This window comes from Pavona decussata, unplaced genomic scaffold (genome assembly GCF_977016875.1).
Source record: "Pavona decussata unplaced genomic scaffold, jaPavDecu1.1 SCAFFOLD_140, whole genome shotgun sequence".
Classification (NCBI taxonomy): domain Eukaryota; kingdom Metazoa; phylum Cnidaria; class Anthozoa; order Scleractinia; family Agariciidae; genus Pavona; species Pavona decussata.
The window spans coordinates 2,151,994-2,168,155 of record NW_028145553.1 but is presented as its reverse complement, the minus strand read 5'-3'; the positions used below and the strand labels follow the sequence as shown (position 1 = coordinate 2,168,155).

Below are 16,162 nucleotides of genomic sequence, written 5' to 3'. Positions count from 1 at the left end.
CCTTTTTAAGAATATTTTTTCAGGGTCCAAAAATCGACTTTTTCCTCGGTGGGGGTACGGGCAATTTTGCCAAAAATGGCCAAAGTTTGTAAAATTTTCAAGTTTGCATTTTTCACTTGGTTAAGTCCCTATGGACCTCAGGGTGTCAAAAACATCACTTGGGAATCATTTTTAAGTACAAACAATGCCCTTAGAAAATTGTTGAGATTTTACCCAAAAGCGCAAAAAAGTGACTTTATCCTTTGTGGGCTATTTCTTTGTGCCCTGTCCGTTGGGAGGCCTGAAAAGTGTCCCCAAGGATGTTTTCAGACACGCTAAATTGATTGAGACCTTTTTCAAGAATATTTTTTCAGGGTCCAAAAATCGACTTTTTCCTCCGTGGGGGTACGGGCAATTTTGGCAAAAATGGCCAAATTTTGTAAAATTTTCAAGTTTGCATTTTTCATTTGGTTAAGTCCCTATGGACCTCAGGGTGTCAAAAACATCACTTGGGAATCATTTTTAAGTACAAACAATGCCCTTAGAAAATTGTTGAGATTTTACCCAAAAGTGCAAAAAAGTGACTTTATCCTTTGTGGGCTATTTCTTTGTCCGTTGTCCCTTGGGAGGCCTGAAAAGTGTCCCCAAGGATGTTTTCAGACACGTTAAATTGATTGAGACCTTTTTCAAGAATATTTTTTCAGGGTCCAAAAATCGACTTTTTCCTCCATGGGGGTACGGGCCATTTTTTCCAAAAATGGCCAAATTTTGTAAAATTTTCAAGTTTGCATTTTTCACTTGGTTAAGTCCCTATGGACCTCAGGGTGTCAAAAACATCACTTGGGAATCATTTTTAAGTACAAACAATGCCCTTAGAAAATTGTTGAGATTTTACCCAAAAGTGCAAAAAAGGGACTTTATCCTTTGTGGGCTATTTCTTTGTCCCCTGTCCCTTGGGAGGCCTGAAAAGTGTCCCCAAGGATGTTTTCAGACACGCTAAATTGATTGAGACCTTTTTCAAGAATATTTTTTCAGGGTCCAAAAATCAACTTTTTCCTCCGTGGGGGTACGGGCAATTTTGGCAAAAATGGCCAAATTTTGTAAAATTTTCAAGTTTGCATTTTTCACTTGGTTAAGTCCTTATGGAGCTCAGGGTGTCAAAAACATCACTTGGGAATCATTTTTAAGTACAAACAATGCCCTTAGAAAATTGTTGAGATTTTACCCAAAAGTGCAAAAAAGTGACTTTATCCTTTGTGGGCTATTTCTTTGTGCTCTGTCCCTTGGGAGGCCTGAAAAGTGTCCCCAATTATGTTTTCAGACACGCTAAATTGATTGAGACCTTTTTCAAGAATATTTTTTCAGGGTCCAAAAATCGACTTTTTCCTCCGTGGGGGTACGGGCAATTTTGCCAAAAATGGCCAAATTTTGTAAAATTTTCAAGTTTGCATTTTTCACTTGGTTAAGTCCCTATGGACCTCAGGGTGTCAAAAACATCACTTGGGAATCATTTTTAAGTACAAACAATGCCCTTAGAAAATTGTTGAGATTTTACCCAAAAGTGCAAAAAAGTGACTTTATCCTTTGTGGGCTATTTCTTTGTCCCCCGTCCCTTGGGAGGCCTGAAAAGTGTCCCCAAGGATGTTTTCAGACACGCTAAATTGATTGAGACCTTTTTCGAGAATATTTTTTCAGGGTCCAAAAATCGACTTTTTCCTCCGTGGGGGTACGGGCGATTTTGCCAAAAATGGCCAAATTTTGTAAAATTTTCAAGTTTGCATTTTTCACTTGGTTAAGTCCCTATGGACCTCAGGGTGTCAAAAACATCACTTGGGAATCATTTTTAAGTACAAACAATGCCCTTAGTAAATTGTTGAGATTTTACCCAAAAGTGCAAAAAGGTGACTTTATCCTTTGTGGGCTATTTCTTTGTCCCCTCGCCATTGGGAGGGCTAAAAACTGTCCCCAAGGAAGTTTTTAGACACGCTGAATCAATTGACCTTTTTTTAGGAATACTTTTGTAGGTTCCAAAAATCGACATTTTCCTTTGTAGGGGGTACCGGCAATTTTGCCAAAAATGGCCAAATTTTTAAAAAATATTCAAGTGTGCTATTTTTACTCCGTTAAGTCGCAATGGAACTCAGGGTGTCAAAAACATCACTTGGGAATTATTTTTAAGTTTAAACAATGCCTTAAAAAAATTTTTGAGTTTTTACTTAAAAGTGCAAAAAAGTGAATTTATCCTTTGAAGGCTATTTGTTTGTTCCCTGTCCCTTTGAAGGCTTGAAAAGTGTCCCGAGGAATGTTTTCAGACACGCTGAATTGATTGGAACTTTTTTTAAGAATATCATCTGGGGTCCAGATAATATTCAGGCCTCTCAAGAGACAGGGGACAAAGAAATAGCTTACAAAAAATAAAGGCACTTTTTTGCACTTAAGGGTGAAAGCTCAAAATTTTTTGGAACGTATTGTTTGTATTTAAAAATGATTCCCAAGTGATGTTTTCCACACCCTGCGGTCCATAGAGAGTTAACCGAGTAAAGAAGGCAAACTTAAAAAAGTTTCAAATTTTGGCCATTTTTTTGCAAAATTGAGCGTACCCCACGGTGGAAAAAGTCGATTTTTGGACCCCGAAAAAAACATTGCTGAAAAATGTCCTTGGGGACAAACATCCTTGGGGACAATTTTCAGGCCTCTTAAGAAACAGGGGACAAAGAAATAGCTTACAAAGGATAAAGGCACTTTGTTGCACTTTTGGGTCAAAACTCAAATATTTTCTTAAAGGCATCGTTTGTAGTTTAAAATGATTAACAAGTAATGTTTTTGACACCCTGAGGTCCATAGTTAACCGAGTGAAAAATGGAAACTTGAACATGTTTTAAAATTTGGCCATTTTTGGCAAAATTGCCCGTACCCCCACGGAGAAAAAAGTCGATTTTTGGACCCCGAAAAAATATTCCTAAAAAGGGTGTCAATCGATTCAGCGTGTCTGAAAACATCCTTGGCTACACGTTTTAGGCCTCCTAAGGGACAGGGGACAAAGAAATAGGAAACAAAGGATAAAGTCACTTATTTGCACGTTTGGGTCAAGACTCAAAAATTTTCTTTTTGCGCGTTTTGTACTTAAAAATGATTCCCAAGTGATGTTTTCGACACCCTGAGGTTCATAGGGACTTAACTGAGTGAAAAATGAAATTTGGCAAAATTGCACATACCTCCACGGAGGAAAATGTCAATTTTTGGACCCCAGAAAATATTTCTGAAAAAGGTCTTAATCAATTCAGGGTGTCTGAGAACATCGTTGGGGACACTTTTCAAGCCTCCCAACGGACAGGGGACAAAGAAATAGCCCACAAAGGATAAACTCACTTTTTTGCGCTTTTAAGTCAAAACTCAAAAATTTTCTTAGGGCATTGTTTTTACTTAAAAATGATTCTCGAGGGAAAAAAGGGAACTTAAAAATTTTTGAAAAGTTGCCCAGTTTTGGAAAAATTGCCCGTTCCCCCACGGAGAAAAAAGTCGATTTTCGGACCTCGAAAAAATATTCCTGAAAAAGATCTCAATCGATTTAGCGTGTCTGAAAACATCCTTTGGGACACTTTTCAGGCCTTTCAAGGGACAGGGGACGAAGAAATTAATTGACACCTTTTTTCAGGAATAGCTTTTTTGGGTCCAAAAATTGACTTTTTTTCATGGGGTACGAGTTATTTTGCAAAAAATGGCTAAATTTTGAACATTTTTTAAGTTTCCATATTTCACTTGGGTAGGTCCTTATAGCTCTCATTGACTGTTGGGTCACAAGTCAAAAATTTTTCTTAGTGCATTAATTGTACTTAAAAATGTTTTTCAAGTGATGCTTTCAAAACCGTGAGTTCTATAAGGACATAAGCAAATAAAAAATACAAACTTTAAAATTTTTAAAAATTTAGCCATTTTAACAAAATTGCCCGTACCCCGACGAAGTAAAAAGTCGATTTTAGGACCCCGAAAAAATATTTCTGATAAAGGTGTCAATCAATTCAGCGTTTCTAAAAACATCCCCGGGAACTTTTTTTAGACCTTACAAGGGACAAGGGACAATGAAATAGCCCGCAATGGATTAAGTCACTTTTTTGCACTTTTGGGTCAAAACTGAAAAATTTTCTTAGGGCATTGCTTGTAATTAAAAATGATTCCCAAGTGATGTTTTTGACACCCTGAGGTCCATAGGGACTTGACCCAGTGAAAAATTATTCAAAATTTGGCCATTTTTGGCAAAATTGGCTTAACCCCCACGGAGGAGAAAGTCGATATTTGGACCCTGAAAAAATATTCCTGAAAAAGGTCTCAATCAATTTAGCGTGTCTGAAAACATCCTTGGAGACACTTTTCAGGTCTCCCAAGGGACATAGGATAAAAAAATAGCCCACAAAGGATAAAGTCACTTTTTTGCACTTTTGGGTGAAAACTCAAAAATTTTGTTAAGGCATTGTTTGTACTTAAAAATGATTCCCAAGTGATGTTTTTGACACCCTGAGGTCCATAGGGACTTTACCGAGTGAAAAATGCATACTTGAAAATGTTTCAAACTTTGGCTATTTTTTGGCAAAATTGCCCGTCCGCCCTCGGAGGAAAAAGTCGATTTTTGGACCTTAAAAAAATGTTCCTGAAGAAAGAGTCAATCAATTTAGAGTGGTTAAAAACATTGCTGGGGACCCTTTTCAGGCCTCCCAAGGGACAGGGGAGAAAGAAATAGCTCACAAAAGATAAAAATACTTTTTTGCACTTTAGACTCCAAAATTAAAATTTTTTCTTAGGTTATTGTTTGTATTTAAAAATGATTTCTAAGTGATGTTTTCGACACCCTGAAGTCCATTGGGACTTAACCGAGTGGAAAAGGCACACTTTAAATTTTTTTTACAAGTTGGGTATTTTTGGCAAAATTGCCCATACTCTTAGGGAGGTAAAAGTCGATTTTTGGACCCAGATAAAATATTCCTGACAAAGGCGTTACTTAATTCAGCGTGTCTAAAAACATTCTCCTGGACACGTTTTAGGCCTCCCGAGAGACTGGGGACAAAGAAATAGCCCACAAAGGATAAAGTCACTTTTTTGCCTTTTTGGGTAATAACTCAAAAATTTGTTCTTAAAAGTGATTGTTAAGTGATGTTTTCGACACCCCGAGGTCCATAGGGACTTAACCGAGTGAAAAATGCAAACTTGAAAGTTTTTTAAAATTTGTTAATTTTTGGCAATTTTTGGAGGAAAAAAGTCGTTTTTTGGACCCCGAAAAATATTTCTGAAAAAGTTGTCAATCAATTCAGCGTGTTTGAAAACATCTCCGAGGACACGTTTGAGGCCTGCCAACGGACAGGGAACAAAGAAATAGCCTAGAAAGGATGTCGAAAACATCACTTGGGAATCATTTTTAAGTACAAGGAATGCCCAATGTTAAAAAATCGACTTTTGGCAATTTTGCCCAAAATAACTTAATTTTGGAAAAGTTTAAATGTTGCATTTTTAACTCTGTTAAGTCCCTTTGGACCTCAGGTTGTCGAAGACATCACTTGGGAACCATGTTTAAGTACAAAGAATGCTTTAAGAAGATTTTTGAGTTTTATACCCAAAAGTGAGAAAATCTTTTGTGGGCTATTGTTTGTCCCCTGCTTCTTGGGAGGCCTAAAATTTTTTCCAGGACACGCTGACACGGACACGCTGAATTGATTGACACCTTTTCAGTGAATATTTGGACACCATGAGGTGCTTATGGACTTAAACTAGTGAAATATGCCGACTTCAAAAATTTTCAAAATCGAAAATCTATTTTTTAAGTCAAAATTTTTTAATGGCAGGAAACCTTAATCTCATAAGTAATCATTTTTATGGTATTTTGTCTGTCACGCGCCCAGCGTGTCAAACATGCACAGTTTGATTCGAGCCACTTTAGAAGATCTGTGATTTCCTCTTTGCTGTCCGACTTTTATTCTGGGTAATTAAGATACTTCGGCGAAACGAGGGTCCCGCTTTCTAAATTTTGGAGTTTTTTTTTTATGAGTAACGAGCAAATGAAGAGACTTGAAGTAGCCCATGGCAGGGTCGTAATGGGGTATGTTTTTTCTTCAATGATCCCGTTATTCACCTCCTTCTTTCTGATCCCTGATCTCCAGATTTCAGTGACTATAAATGGTCCCTGATCCCCCCAAAATTGCAATGATCCCATGGGAAACGAAAATGATCAATGGTAAAAACATAATAATCCCATTATAAATGAAATATACTCCGCTAAAAAGAGTCGCTTGACTTTTTCCATTCGCATAGGGTATACGAATGTAAATAGGGTTTAAGAGCTAAACGTGGGGGAAATAGTAGCTTTTCTCTTTTTAGAGGTATTCAGATGATCATTTTGATTGTATAATTTTCCCCTCATGTAATTGAAGCTTTCTTTAATTTATTGTGGTAACTTATGGTTTTGGAAATTATGGCAATGCAGCTGAAACATCTAACTCTCCTTAGCTTCACTGAGCCTGCGCACGGACATTCAACTATGTAAAAAGGAGAGGTATTCGTGCAGGCTAGTAAACGAGACCATACCTTGATTACTTGCATATTACTTGGTAACCACGTAGTAACAGCTTGGTGAATAAATGAATCAAGACCACAGCGCAAGATGTGACCTTGTCGAAGACATTCCCTCGTATGTAAGTAGCTGTCTTGGAGATAAAATAACCAAGGCAGGCTATTCCGGTGACAATTTCTTCTCTCTCACGGGCGCAAATTCCGTTGAAGTCATTGACAGGTACACGTCGGGTTATCAGTGTGTTCGTGTATAATAACTGTCAACTGGTTTGGCGGGAGTGACACCTCTTTGTCATCCTCAAATTTGTTAATGGAATGTCTCTACTGTTCACTACCGAAAAACAAAATACTGATGACTTGGGTGTTCACGAGGTGGTCGAAGATCAATAAGTCTTCTCGACAGACCTCGATGCTGAAACATGGGGGCCTTGTGGCGAAACGAATAACTTGTCAATCCGAATACTGCTTAATTTGAATTTATAATTTGCTATAGACTTTATTCTTTGCTAAGACCAAAGCAATTTTCTTTTTTCTTTTTATTGAAATTGTAACAATTAAAAAATTTATGCAAAAAAAAATATTATCAAACGATGATTCGGCGACAGTTTAAAAAAGAAGGCAGTAAGCTTGTCAGGAGAATGGCAGCATAGTAAGTAGATATGATGGCAGGTATTACGATTGACTGAAAGAAGCGAATAATTATAATGACAAAACAAGGAAAGTGAACACTGAAGAAACGACTTTAATTAATGATGAAAAATATGGAATAAAGGAATGCGATTTAATGCTGGCATTTTACTGCGCCTTTCTTTTTGAAAGGCCGGAGTTCATTAGTTGCTGGTTGCCAGACCTCCATATAGGGTGTCCATCCGACACCCTAACAACCCGAGCGGATAGCACTAACTTTTGACATGTTCTTAAACATTTCTTCAGTTTTGGGAATCCATCTTACGACGATTTTCCGTGAAATTCTACTCGCATGCTTGATGGATACCCAAATCACTAGTGTTTTGGGCATGGGGGGAGGGTACCGGGACATACCGAAAACACGGCAGCCATACTGGAAGGGGATACCCCTATAACTAGGTATTTGAGCACGGGGGTGCCCAAAACTCGGAGATGGCCAAATCACTGTGACACCAGCTTTTCGAACAAAAGCTTCCGAAGGTATAAAGCTACAAGATCCCTTTTTCTTTCAGGCTTTTTATTTGAGATGTTTGGAGTCCACTTCAAAAGTAAATGATTTTGCGTCCATCCCTCCTCCTCCCGCATTTTGTAGCGCCGCGTATGGCCTCGGTTTTGGTTTAAAAAATAAAGTAAAGCGGGGTGGTGGTGGATGTTGGGGGGGGGGGGGGGGGGAGGGAGAAGAGGTCCCTAGATACGCTACTGAATGTCCACATCTCAAAGCAAAGTGTATTACTCGTTGTTTGTGTGGTTTGATATTAGGTTGAACTCCGATTTCTGCCAGGTTTTCTTCCGGAATTAATTACATTCGACACTCTAAGATGAAACAGCAGCCGGAAAAGGTGTTTGCTCTCTCACTAATAACACAGAAAAAATACTGGGTACCATGTTCTGCATCTTTCTTGAGACGTGTTACGTTGTAACGGTATCTTTAGGGCCCTAAGTTAGCGGCGCAAAAATGCTGGGCACCAGCTGAACTTTGAGACCGAAAAAGAGTGCTTCACATCATGACTTTATTATTTTACTCCACGACGTGCGCCCAGTCATTGACTGGCTAAGTCACACGCGGCCGCGGTTCCAAAGTGAATCCGACTCAAAAATCGCACCGTAAAGACCTTTGGTTTACACAGTACCTGCTATCCGGTCTAATGCGGTATAAACAGGTCCCGTTTTGTTACCTTTCCGCTCTCAGATTGAACAGGTAGGCCGATTCGTTTTAGTACCAGCAGTGCAATGTAGGCATGGGTGCTATGTATAGGCTTTGATTAAATTAACATGCTAGGATTAAGAAAAATGGAACTCCGTACAGCGACAGCATGATGTTAATATGCCTGACGTAATTCTTGGTTTAAGAAACTTCCTAGTCAATTTTAATACGAAATGGTTCGTGCGTCAATTGAACCCAATACCTAGGTATGGTAACTACAGATATTGTCTCGGGAAGACCACTGTGACAGACTATCATCACTCTCAGTTTATTTAGGGGAATTCTAGGTGAGCGATGTTCCCCTGAAGTAACATCTAGAGCCCATGTTACCCTCTTCTTTCGTCCGAAATGATTGCCGTATGATTCTGCTGCATGGAATCCTCACAAGAAAAGGAATGCCTTAATAAGATTAAGCTTGGGTCGTGCCGCGAGATTTGTGCTTAGTAATAGCTCTTGATTCAGTAGCGTTGGAGTGCAACTAAATGAAAGCTCCTAATTGTTCTGATAACTTGTGCGAAAAACAATGTTCGTAGCGTTTTTCTTTGAATTTTTGTGGCCTGTAAAAGTTTCAAATTTTCGCGGTTCTTTGGTTCACCGCCGAGCAAGAAGGAGAATGAATCTCAATTTTACTGTGACGTTATCAAAGGACCAAAAATACATTTGTATTAGAAGACACCGTCGTTGACTACTCATTTCACCCAAGTACTAACTGCCAGACAGGCAGACGAACTGCCTGATCATGACTTGAGAGCAGCTGTTATAAACGTTGTTAAAATATCGTTGTTATTTATTTTTACAGTTGCATTCTTAACAAAATCTCAGCATAATTTTAACTTTTAATTTTCTACACTTTTAAAATTTGTTACGCGCACTTGATCATAGTTCCATGAACTTTGCGCGGGAGAAGAAATAAATATTGTTATTATTTATTAATTGTACATTTGTTTATATTTTGTATTTATCTGTCGTAGTATGGTTGTTACTGTTTTAGGAGTATGTTGTTGAAGATAAAAGCTGCCGAATCATAGTCATCCTCGTCCACAGATCCTACGATCGGTTGGTTTGCGGCTGAATTTCACAAAACCACGCGGGTTCCGGGGACGAGAACGTGCATTCTGCGCATGATTAACGGGTACAAACAACTGCAATCACGTCCCCAGAGCCTGCCTCCCTTTTGGTCAGCACCAAGAACGGCGTCAGTCATGCGCAAAAGGGAAGAGCTCTGGGGTCGAGAGTGAAACAACTGACATTTTTTTTCTCGTTGATCCAGCAGCGGACAAGACAAGTACCTAACCGGTCCCTGTCAAAAGACGCTTACAAAGCAACGGTATCGCGTTTACAGACCTGCCAAAGGGGAGTAGGTGGGGGAGGGGGGCGTCTCTCGCAAGTCCCGATAACATACCGGCCCCGAAAACTATTTTACTATCAACATATTCCTCGTCAGAAATCCAGTATTTATTGATTTTAAAAGCTAAAATTTAAGATTTTCATTACTTTAATCCTTTAACCCCTAATATCAATGAACAAATTCTCCTATCTTGTCCCCAAACTTTTCTTATTAAAGTATTGGGGAGACGTTATTGAGAAAATTCACCTTGGGCGATCATATCCTCAATTCTCATGACCTCTGGAGTTAAATAAGCATTGATATAACAAGGAGAAATTTGATGCTGATCACTGTTAGGGCTTAAAGAGTTAAGCATGCAGTATAGTGGCAAGTTTGAACTGAAAATTAACGCCAATCGATAAAAAAAAAAAAAGAATTTTAAAAAATAACACTTCTCAGCCCAGAACGTTATCGGGACTTTCGAAAAGCGGGTCCCAGGGTCCGGAGCAGATCCATCTGCTACCAGTCCCACGTGAACATAGCTAAATGGTAAGTTCCTGGTAAGTGACGAAACCGCCCCGTCCTTCCCGGCATTCCATTCGCAGTCCCGCCGTTCAGACGAACAATCCTCACAACTACACAGCGAAGTCAACGAATATTGCATTCAAAACATACAATGACACAGTATTTTCGAAAAGGATTTACAATTCCACGACAGTGATAAATGATCTCGTAATGCGGTGAACTACAAAGTCAGTCGTGTTCGCTAACAGGTCTAACCGGTTCAAGACCACTCAAACTTCACTGACGTAATCTCCTAATGATTTTTTTTAAATTACACGCTATGATGAACAATAGCCCGCGAGGTATGGCCAAGTCATGCACAGATGAACAGATTTAAGGACAAAGCGCTACATGTCAACCTTCTTTACCGTAGCCATGGCAACGCGGTGAAGTGACAGCAGGCAGTCTATTGAAGCACCCGACTAGAAGCCAATCAAACTTCGCCCATATCCTTAATGTTTGAAACGACGTCAATCTTCTTCACTGTCGCAGTGACAACTCGATGCAGTGACAGCGTGGAACCCATTGAAGTGCCCGGCCGACCAGGCAACATGGCAGATTCAGTCCTCGATCTTAAATTTACGTGCGAGCTTTTGGGTGAGAGAACCTTGTCCCGGTTGGTTTGAGCAACCGACGCTACATCATAGCTATTGGCGCGCAAGGCTAGAAATTTTCTAACGAGAGTCTTCCAGTCGATAACTTCCTCGATTCGAATAGTCCTTTGACTGGTGTCACGGTGTTGAGGAAGGCCTCCGTTTGGAAACCACGTGTTCGAGGTTTCATACAGAGGATTCATGGACGTGCTCTCCGGGAGCTGTTCGTCAGTTCGAATAATGTCGATAATGCTTGCGCGGCAGCACTTGAGCTTCAACTTGTACATCAAGCGCAAGTAGGAAAAGAGTTTTGTGACAAGATTCAGGGGGGACGGGGTGGTGGTAGACCGCTTCATGTTGCGAATCAACTTCGCGCGGCCAAATTTCCATTCAAGGTCCGATTGCATCTGAATGCGCTGGTAAGTGTCACTCATCATAGCGATGAGCAGATTGATGAGAACGATAATGGTGATCACGTTGTAAATCCCGAACGTAGCTTTAGCCAGCATAAACGTTGCCGTGTCGTTGGGAGCAGGCTTTAACCTCTCCACTTCAGTCAAACCAAATAAACTAAAAAACAACAGCTCGAAACAGTTAAAGAAATCCTTCGGGGTATGTTGAAGTCCATTCCCGGTTCCTGTTGGTCTCATTGGCCGGTACACGGCTGCCAGGTGGGCCGTGAAACCCACCATGAAGATTGACAGAATGACAAGGAACCGTACAAGGTCGTACATGAGGTCCCGGATGATGACGCCCCACGGACCAAATAGATGATGAAATGAGAGAAACTCCAAGAGCTGCGCGAAGCAAAGCATCATGGATGTTGCGAAGAACTGGTTTCGCGCATATATGACGTGGATTCGGTTGTCGCCTTGGAAACCGAACGCGGCTAAATGCAGCAGAATACCGATCGTGCTTAAGAAAAGCACGATAATCGGGATCCAGCCTAGTCCCGCGCGGTCATGTGGGTCCGTGAGCTGGGATAATAAGAGTCCTGAGAGCCAGATTAACAAGAGCCACTCGTACCACCGGGGGAGGAGTGTGGTACCGGTCAGCTCCTCCCACGGGACCACGACGGTGAAGCTAAACAGCGCGATGAGGTAGAAATGAGAAATGAGGTGACAGATGAACTTGATAATGGGTATCTTGTGATAGCGATCGTTCCAAGGAAGACAGAGAAACGCCCATAACGGCGGGCAAATTAAACACAGCGTAAACAACAAGAAATACTTCCAGTCATCCCACTGGAAATCCCCGCGCCATACATCCCCGAGGTAGACCTGCACGGACGGGTGCGAAACGCACGTCTTCTGTTCGCACTCAATCAAATAATCCAGAAAAGGCACGTCACGGTCGTCGATCGCAGTCAGCAGTTTTTCCGCGCTATCTGCGCATGCGAGAGACAGCAACTCGGACGCTATGTTCTCGCAGACGTCACCAACGGCCAGTAGGTCACGTGCGCGTTCCTTTTCCCGCGTCGACTCGTTACGGTAGTGCTTTGAGAGCTTGGCTGCCGCGTAGATTGGTGCGGGGCACTGGAGAATAAAATCCATGACAGACTCGCTCTCGTTCTGGTTTGAGCAGACCATCAAATCGAACAGAAACTACAAGAACAGGTAAAAATGTAAATTTAGTTGAGTTTGGGCATCCGTGTGGAATTTCACGATGGTGAACGCTAATGGGAAATACTCCCAGACGAAGGATTCTAGAAGCAGTGTTTGACTGGAAACGGATTTAAACTAACACCCTAATTTTCAAATTATGTCGTCCGTAGCTATGGCATTAGGGAGCTTAAGCAAAGACGACGGCAACGGCGACGAAAACTTCACCTGAAAATATCTTTATTTCATTTGCGCTAATTCGCAATTTTTTCAACTCGCTCAACTTTTAAAAAATTTGCAAACTACCCAGGAACAAAATTGGTAGGAGTGGCATACAAGTTAAGAAAGAAAACGAAAAATTCACCGCCGTGCGTTCATGTTCTCCAGAAAACCTTAAATGTGGTAACTTCACGTTGTTGTTTTGCAGAGGACGACAAAGAAATGTACCAGAATGTAAAACGCAAGTGTAGAGCGATTGTTTTAGCTCATTAAACCCATTGTTTTGCGGCGTTGTCATTGCCGTCGCCGTCGTCGTTGCTTAAGCTCCCTATTGAGGCGACTCAAGTTTGAAAAATTCGGGTATATCTTTTGTATAATATCACCTGCTAAATTTCCCAGTTCTCAGTTAGGACATTCTGAGTCACATGACTCCTTTTTACCAATCGCAGGCAAGCAATAATATCTGATGTCATTATTCAACACATTGTAACACTGCCCAAATATGGTCATGATGCACTCAATATTCGTCGTCGGTAGTCAACAGATATCCTGCGATATACGTAATTTCGTGTGTCGGGGAGAAAAATGACAAAATAGAGATGGTCTCCAGGTTTTCTGCAATAAAACTGTGCTTTGTGATCAATGTGTTGAATAATAAAACGATTGTCCTGCTCAATCTTGCGGAATATCCCCTGATTTTAGCCAACTCGGCCTACGGTCTCGCCGGCTTAGTATAAGCGATTTTCCGCGCGATCGCGCAGGATAATTGAAAAATATCTGATGATATATCTGACAGCGTATAAGTAGAATCAGATCAATCAGTTCTTGCGATGGCGCAAAAAAATTAAACCTATTTAATTAATTTAATATTTAATACTTATATCGCGCTTTTTTCTATAAAAATACTTAAAAGTGCATTACAATATTATTAATAACTAAATTAAAAACCAGTAAAATTACCCGATAAAATTACAATATTTAAAAATAAACAAATAAATAAATAAATAAATAATCAATGTGTTTTAAATAAATAAATATGTTTTAAGAGTCGATTTGTGTCTGCTTAAAAGAGAACAGGAAAAAATCTATGATGTCATAATTCCCAAAACATCACCGAAAATTTTGTGCAACTTGACGCGTGACGCCCCCGTGGCGCAATGGACTAGCGTGTTGGACTTCTAATTCAAAGGTTGTGGGTTCGAGTCCCACCGGGGGTGAATTTTTTTTAAACTTTTTCTTGCATTTTTCAACTTAATTTATTTTTGCTGCAGTAAATTTCCAAGTAATCAACCACTCTTTCGAGATCATCGTTTTGCACATTTTTAAATTTTTGTCGATTTTGCCAGAATTCTCGACATTAGATAGCTCATAGTATTAAAGTTACCTTCCTGTCTGCTAACAATCTCTCGGTGTTGAGTTCCTGTTGTAGAAGATATTTCACGACTCCAAGGTGACCTTGCATTGCGGCGTAACAGATAGGGAATTTGCCTTCCTACAAACAAAAAACACAACACTGTTAAGGATGGTGCCTCCTTTTGCTTCTACGCGGACGTTCTGTGCATCTCGGGATGGTCCGACAAACATTGATTTCTTAAAGGAAACCTCCACTCTCGAGACATATTACCTTAAATTATTGAAAATATAATCTACATGGAAATAATATTTCAGTGTCGGACAAAACATAATTTGATTATCGCCTATTTTCGCTTTCCCGGGCGCCACCATCTTGGATTTCATGACAATACCGTTGCTCAGTTGTTTCACACAAAAGAACTTCTGCAGAATAACAAGAGGCAACCGTTACACGTCATAAAATTCAAAATGGCTGCGCCCAGGAAATTTAAAAGCGAAAGTAGTCGATAATCATATTTAATTTTTAACACACTTGAATGTCATTTCTACGTTTTAGACTAAAATTTAGAATTAAGACACTATTTCCAACACTTAACCGTCAATTTATTGTGAGAGGGGAGGTTCCCTTTAAGGACGGTGCCTGCTAATTTTACAGGTATTTTTGCGCGATTTATGACTATGCGGGAAAAGAAGTCCTTAGCAAGGGTTATTGAAATTCCAAAACGAAAACTGGGGGTTTCTTCGATATGTGGCATAGGGCCTTTTTCATTCTAAAAAAGACCGGTGTAAAATGGTTGAAAATACACCCCATTTCTGTCTACTACGAATTGTATCTGTCTATCGGCAGCATGACTGATACAAAACTCACCTGAGATTCCGCCCGCGGTGACGCCCCAGATTCGACCAGCAGTTTCACGACTTCCACGTGACCAGCCTCTGCTGCCATGTGCATTGGTGCGTAACCATTCTAAAACGAATACAAGGCATTTTTATATCTATTGATTTCGGTACTGACTCGGAACCTTGAGTAACTAAGGGATTCTTAACGTGATCAGTTTTCCTGTTCTCCTTAACTTCCAACAGTCGGAATTTCATCAGCAAAAGATAATTATGTTAAGTTCAAGTTCAAGTTCCTTCTTCTACTGGATGGTACGATGTACCTCGTACTTCTAACTTTTAAGACAAGACAAGATCCTACCAAGGCACAGATAGGAGAAAAGAAGAGGTAAGCTATACAAAGGTTGTGAGGCACATGATACCAGAATCGAGAATCGCGCGAACTTCGAATGGCGAGCGTCGAGGCCGCGAGGCGACGTTAACAAGTACAAACCGAGGTGCGGCTCGCGACGAAGAGAGCATCGATCTCGATTTTTGTATCATGCTCCCTACTTCTTTGGAGAAACAGAGCGAACTCATTCTATCATAAGCCACCCTACAGCATGGCTAAAAATGTTTTGGCGACATAACACAAGTACCAAAGGTGTTGCTCAAAGAATCGGCTTTACTTCAAAACTAGCGCGCTTGATCAAAAGCAATCTTAAACAAGTATAGTAACAACAATTCTATGCCACAAACTACAACAAAATCCTCATATTAAAAGGTGAAGAGAAATTGATCTTATACCTCATCAGGCGCATTGATATCCGCTCCCTGTCCAATCAGCTGTGAGATAAGCTCTCGATGTCCATTAGCGGCAGCTAGGTGCATGGCTGTTCGTCCCATCTTGTCCTTAACATGCAGCTGTAATGTTGATTTACTCAACAGGATACTCACAACCTCAGAGTGTCCATTCTCTGCAGCCAAATGAAGAGGAATAGAGCCCTACGAAGGAGCAACAAGGGTGAGATTAATGGGATTTTATCCATATACCTATAATATTTATGCCTTCTCCCTCCCTGTCGGAATTCCACTTTTGCGTTCATGGTTTGCGGTCATTGTACGGTCAGCCTCGCCGCGGGAACTTGACTTTGCAAGTTCAGTTACTAGAGATTAGCGCGATATTTGTTACCTGGGGCCCGTTTCTCGAAAGTCCCGGTTACTTACCGGGCCCGATAAGTATATTCGCCGAAGAGACAGTGAT

The 16,162-nt window shown here is 40.5% G+C and overlaps 1 protein-coding gene and 1 non-coding gene across 9 annotated transcripts in view; one reads left to right on the top strand and one right to left on the bottom strand.

Moving 5' to 3' along the window:
* Nucleotides 1-9,180: 9,180 nt before the first annotated feature.
* LOC146466956 (uncharacterized) overlaps nt 9,181-16,162 on the bottom strand; it is a 65,288-nt gene continuing 58,306 nt past the window's right edge. For all 8 annotated transcript variants that reach the window (XM_085126417.1, XM_085126418.1, XM_085126420.1 and 5 more), the window contains 4 exons: nt 15,706-15,903; nt 14,951-15,049; nt 14,114-14,221; nt 9,181-12,513 (listed from right to left, as the gene is read on the bottom strand). In XM_085126417.1, the coding sequence (XP_084982543.1) occupies nt 10,750-12,513; nt 14,114-14,221; nt 14,951-15,049; nt 15,706-15,903 (2,169 nt within the window). In that variant the 3' untranslated portion in view covers nt 9,181-10,749. The remainder of the gene's footprint in view (nt 12,514-14,113; nt 14,222-14,950; nt 15,050-15,705; nt 15,904-16,162) is intronic.
* Nucleotides 13,873-13,946, top strand: Trnar-ucu (transfer RNA arginine (anticodon UCU)). The gene has a single exon. It is a non-coding gene; the product is annotated as a tRNA-Arg (tRNA).